We start from the raw sequence: 4,674 nt of genomic DNA on the forward strand, positions 1-4,674 counted from the left end.
TCCTTACATCGAAGTAGAATATATCCTTACACCGATCAGACTCACGGAGTTTGAAAAACTTTCCTTTGAAATGTTTGTAATGACTTTTGAAAAGGGTAAACAGCCCCAAGCCCCTAGCAGTAGCGAGCGAAACATATTCGCCCCTAACGTTGCGCCCACAGGTTTCAAAAAAATAAAAGAATTTGTTGCTAGTGGGTTCGATGCCTAAGGTCAGGCAGAGGATTTCAAAGGCTTTCAGGTAAGCCCATGCATTACCATGAAGTTGGGTAGGGGCTACGTTTAGCAGGGTTAGAATAGAACAGGTGAAATCAGAAAATGAGAGTTCGTACTTCAAATCGGAAAAATAGGCTTTCAAAGAGGTAAGTGAAGTTTCGCCCTTGGTTGTCTGGTTGTCCAAAGCAACATGGTTCGTCAGGGGAACAGGGAAGTATATCCAGGTGGGCATCTAGGCCATCTTTTCGAAAGTTATATTTGGTAATTAAATCTATGACAGCTTTTGGGGTACAAATTTTAGAAAATTGTTTTTTGATTTTACTGGAGACCCATAGAGAGTCCGCGGAGGTTGGAGCACTAGGAGTGGAGGTTTCTCTACGAGTACGTTTAGTAGCCATTTTTCTGATCCTGAAAATGAAATTTTAGAGGTATGAGATGAGATGAAGAAGGAGTTTAGGGGTGAGTTCTGGGTTATTCAAACTAGAGATTTCTGGGTTAAAAGACGCAGACTTTTCATACACAATGTTGAAAGCAAGAGTAGGATGCAGGAATTCCATAAAAGAAAAGAGGGAAGAGAGTTACCTTAGAGGAATGGGACTTGAGTAAGTTCTGAACTAGGGAATTCCAGGATGCAACGGTGGAGTTCCAAGGGTGAGGAAGCAAGAGGAAGCAACAAAGTTAAATTTTTTGGTTTGGTATATGGTGAAAAGAGAAAGCACAAGTAAGGGTAAAGTGAAAATAGGGGACTTTATATAGAAAAGGGGACGAAGATGAAAGGGTGAGTTAAAGGATGAGCAATCGCGTGATTTCACGCGTGCATTTAATGCGCATGGTGACGATTGGATGGAAGTGACGTGTTGGTCTGAAAAGGTTTTGAATGTGAAAGTAGGTGACTGTTGAAGATTTGAATTTGAAAGGGCATATCGGTCCGGAAGAGAGGATGTTTGAAAGAGTGAATTCAATTTCCACGATTTAGAGAGGGTATATCGGTACAATTACTTTAGGAAAGGGTGTGAGTGTTCATATGTGGATTTTGTTTATGATTTCAATTATATTTATTTCTTTCTTAATGATTGTGTTAGTGGAACTTGATAACGCCAAACTGCAGCTCCAAGTTCCTAGATATATGCAGGATATTTTGTGGATATATTTATGACAGGGGAAGTAATGATGATTTTGAAATTCGACACGGTAAGTGTAAATGAAATGACAGCTGAGTGGACTTGACAGCCTGGTTCATACATCAAAAAGAGATAAGAGAAGAGGCGGATTAATGCGATCACTATTTATTTTGTATGTAAATTTCCTGTAAATTTAGTCTGTCCGCCCGTTTATTTGCATTTTGTTTAAGGGATGAGCAATTTAGCAGCTGTGGGCTTCATAAAGACACTTTCGCCTTATTTTAAGCCTTAGTGTCTTGTGGTCTGATATGGGCGAACTGAACTATCATGTAATTGGGCTAACTACTATTTTGTACTTAATGGGCCGGGTCACCCATGGTCCATCCGGACTAAAAACCCAAGTTATGAATAAAGGCACCACCCAAGCGGTGGAGGGATCCATCATTTCACGCAATTTTCCTAGTTTTCATTTACTTCGCTTGCTCTCAATTTGATTAGCCCACGTCTAAGGTTCCATACCGGAACAGTAGAGTTAGGGTGTAGTCCAACATGTGTTTCGCAATGGCCCAAGGCAAAGGGGAACCAATATCCCCTTCTTTCACTTCACGAAATCTATTGTAGTGACATATTTGGCAAATATTAGAGTCCCAAATAATAACACATCACAATAGCAATATAGGGAATTGGCTGAAAATGGTTGGATGTGTGATGGTGGACCATAAGAAAAATGTATATATAATGAGCCTCTAGCACTTTTTAAGATAAATATGTTTTAGATTAATACTGAGACATTATTACAACACATAGTGAAATTATGGTTCACCCTCAGGGCAGATGTTCTACGCGATGTTGGAACAACAGGCTCGACAATAGATCAACAGTAAATAACAAAAGCATAAAAGAAACAAAACACAACACAAAAGTTGTTAACTCAGTTCGGTGAAACTTCACCTACGTCTGGAGGGTTTTCACCCAAAGAAAGGAAATCTACTATCTCAAGATATAGGAACTACAAGCACTTATGAACACCTCAGCTCATAGTTTTTTTCCTAATCTACCCAGTGTATTTCTACTTAGTATATCGACCTTAGTATGAGAGTCCCTCTCACTTTCTCTCAATCACTCCCACAGTGATTGGTAACAACAATCAACACATGTTTGAAGAGATTACAACTCAACTAAAACAAACCAACTCTATGTCATATGATGATCAATGGAGGTAGTAGAGTGGTGTACAAATAACACAACAATGACTCACAAAACACAACCCTAAAACCCAATCCTTGGGTGCCCAACGCACACTTTGCAACTAGGGTTAAACCTCCTTAAATAGTCGTTCTTCAGTTCTTGATCTTAAATGGGCTTGCACGAAAATAGAGTCCACAAAACAGATCTGGAACAAATCTGTTAAACCAGTAACGCAATCTTCTAAAGATTTTGTTGCGTTACAAAGCAATCTACCATTAAAAAATAGAAATAAATCCCCAATCAAAGATTGTATCAACAAATAAATCAGCCCACGTTAAATGCAATCACGGTACAACTACTTGAACCGCAAGTAACCATAAAACAAATCTTCACAAGATTTTCTAGGACACACATAAGCACTCCAAGTAAGGGACTAATGACTTGTGCTACACGTGGGCAGATGGCACAACATCTACTTCAACATCAGGTTGTTTTTTGACAAAAAAGCAAGAAAACAATTAATAACAACACATAGTAGATTAATAACAACACATAGTAGATGATGTAGACCCTCACAAGTTGAACTGAGGAATATGCAGCGGCAAATGCTACTTGACCAGAGAAGGCCAACTTCAATTTTAATCTCAAGACATAATGGATAACTTAATATTTCAAGTATACATTATTTGTTCCCCTTCTTCATGTAGCCTTTGTCATGGACATGATTAAAGTTGTGTACTCAAACTCAATGAGTGAAATCTTTTTTGCAAATCTTGAGAATAATTCGTCCATGATATTTTCACCGAATGCAGCTGAAAAGAGAGGTTCCTTGACAGCTCTCAATGTCTTCGTAATGATCTCTCTTCTCACTTGGCTATCTATGTCATCTGAAAAGTGTTCATTCAAACATATTTGAATAATTTCCAATCTTTCAAGGGTAAAGGATCCTTCTGCCTCGATTATTTGCTTGACTTCCTCCACAGTTGGAATATAGAAAGGCATGTTAAAGCAATCCAATGTTGTCTTTTCAATCAACCCCTGAACATGTATTAATTATGATGGAACATAATTAGTTGTTACTAGCATGTTACCACAACAAAAAACTTACATAATAATGATAATCAAAATTGTATTTTGTTGTATACCTCTAAGACCATGTCCTTCAGTACCAAGTCAAACAAGGGCCCAGCGTCACCTTTTTCAAATAAATAATTTTTTCTTCCAAGTAATGATAGTACCATACTTCCATCAAGTGTCAATTCTTCTGAACGTGATTGAAGAAATAGTTTGAAATCTTTTTGAAATTGCTCAAAGTATGCTTTATACACCACTGTAGGGCTTGTGTTTGTTAAATAAATATGACCTTTGTTTAGTGGCTCAGCTCCGTTTGTCAATTCTTCTGGAGCCTGTTGTGAAAAAAGCCACACACACACACAATATTTTTTTATTATTTTGTGCTTTGATCTGCAAACACAAATTTAACAACTTTAATACCTGTGAGAGCCAATGAAGACTATTTGAAGAATAAAAGAAATGGATGTAATTATTAGGAAAGAGCCTCCCATAAAAGTTCCCTGGAGTTGCATTTATAAAACATGCTCCAACATTGTCTCCCATCTCTAGTATCTTTTGGTAGAAATCAGGGAGTAACTTGAAGACACCATTAAAATCATTTCCAAATAGATCATTAAGATAGACTTGCAGTATAGGTGCCTCATAATTTAAACTCCGTTTACTTTCACTGATGAAAGTAATTATATTATACACCACTAGAAGTGCGTTTGGTCCCGAAGAGCACCCTCAATCTGCCACTTTTATATTACTTTTAAAAGGGGTGTGATGCAGCAATCTCTTAATACTTTTTTCTAGTATTGACTCGATCTATATCCAATATCACATTTTTCTGAAGAAAAAAAAAAGAAAAAAAACTTAGTAACAATGTCGACAACAATGATAATAGTATGACCATAAAGTATATATATATGCACTGCAGAACACAGCAAGTGATTATAACGGCAAGATTACCTCTCAGTCAGATTAACAAGTGGAAGCCCTGCGACTGTTTCTCAGATATAGAACCTGCAATAACAAGAACACAGCTTTGTCAATGAAATGCAAATTCAATGTGAATTTATGTATTCAGATGTTGGTT

General features: G+C 37.3%; 1 protein-coding gene across 1 annotated transcript; it reads right to left on the bottom strand.

Annotated features, from left to right (window-relative positions):
* Positions 1-2,686: 2,686 nt before the first annotated feature.
* LOC130748492 (probable methyltransferase TCM_000168) lies at positions 2,687-4,674 on the bottom strand. The gene is made up of 4 exons (XM_057601718.1): positions 4,548-4,674; positions 4,017-4,425; positions 3,668-3,928; positions 2,687-3,560 (listed from the first exon to the last, which is right to left on the bottom strand). Exons 2-4 carry the CDS (start codon positions 4,137-4,139, stop codon positions 3,222-3,224), a joined length of 723 nt encoding a protein of 240 aa, XP_057457701.1. The 5' UTR covers positions 4,140-4,425; positions 4,548-4,674; the 3' UTR covers positions 2,687-3,221.

This window comes from Lotus japonicus, chromosome 3 (genome assembly GCF_012489685.1).
Source record: "Lotus japonicus ecotype B-129 chromosome 3, LjGifu_v1.2".
Lineage (NCBI taxonomy): Eukaryota > Viridiplantae > Streptophyta > Magnoliopsida > Fabales > Fabaceae > Lotus > Lotus japonicus.

What these genes read in the sequence shown, in the direction of transcription:
- LOC130748492 (XM_057601718.1), bottom strand. Translation starts at nt 4,139, where the DNA reads ATGGGAGACAATGTTGGAGCATGTTTTATAAATGCAACTCCAGGGAAC. An exon ending in GTCTTCATTGGCTCTCACAG is followed by an intron (nt 3,929 to 4,016) that starts GTATTAAAGTTG and finishes TTTTCACAACAG; the next exon opens with GCTCCAGAAGAATTGACAAA. An exon ending in TGAAGGACATGGTCTTAGAG is followed by an intron (nt 3,561 to 3,667) that starts GTATACAACAAA and finishes ATACATGTTCAG; the next exon opens with GGGTTGATTGAAAAGACAAC.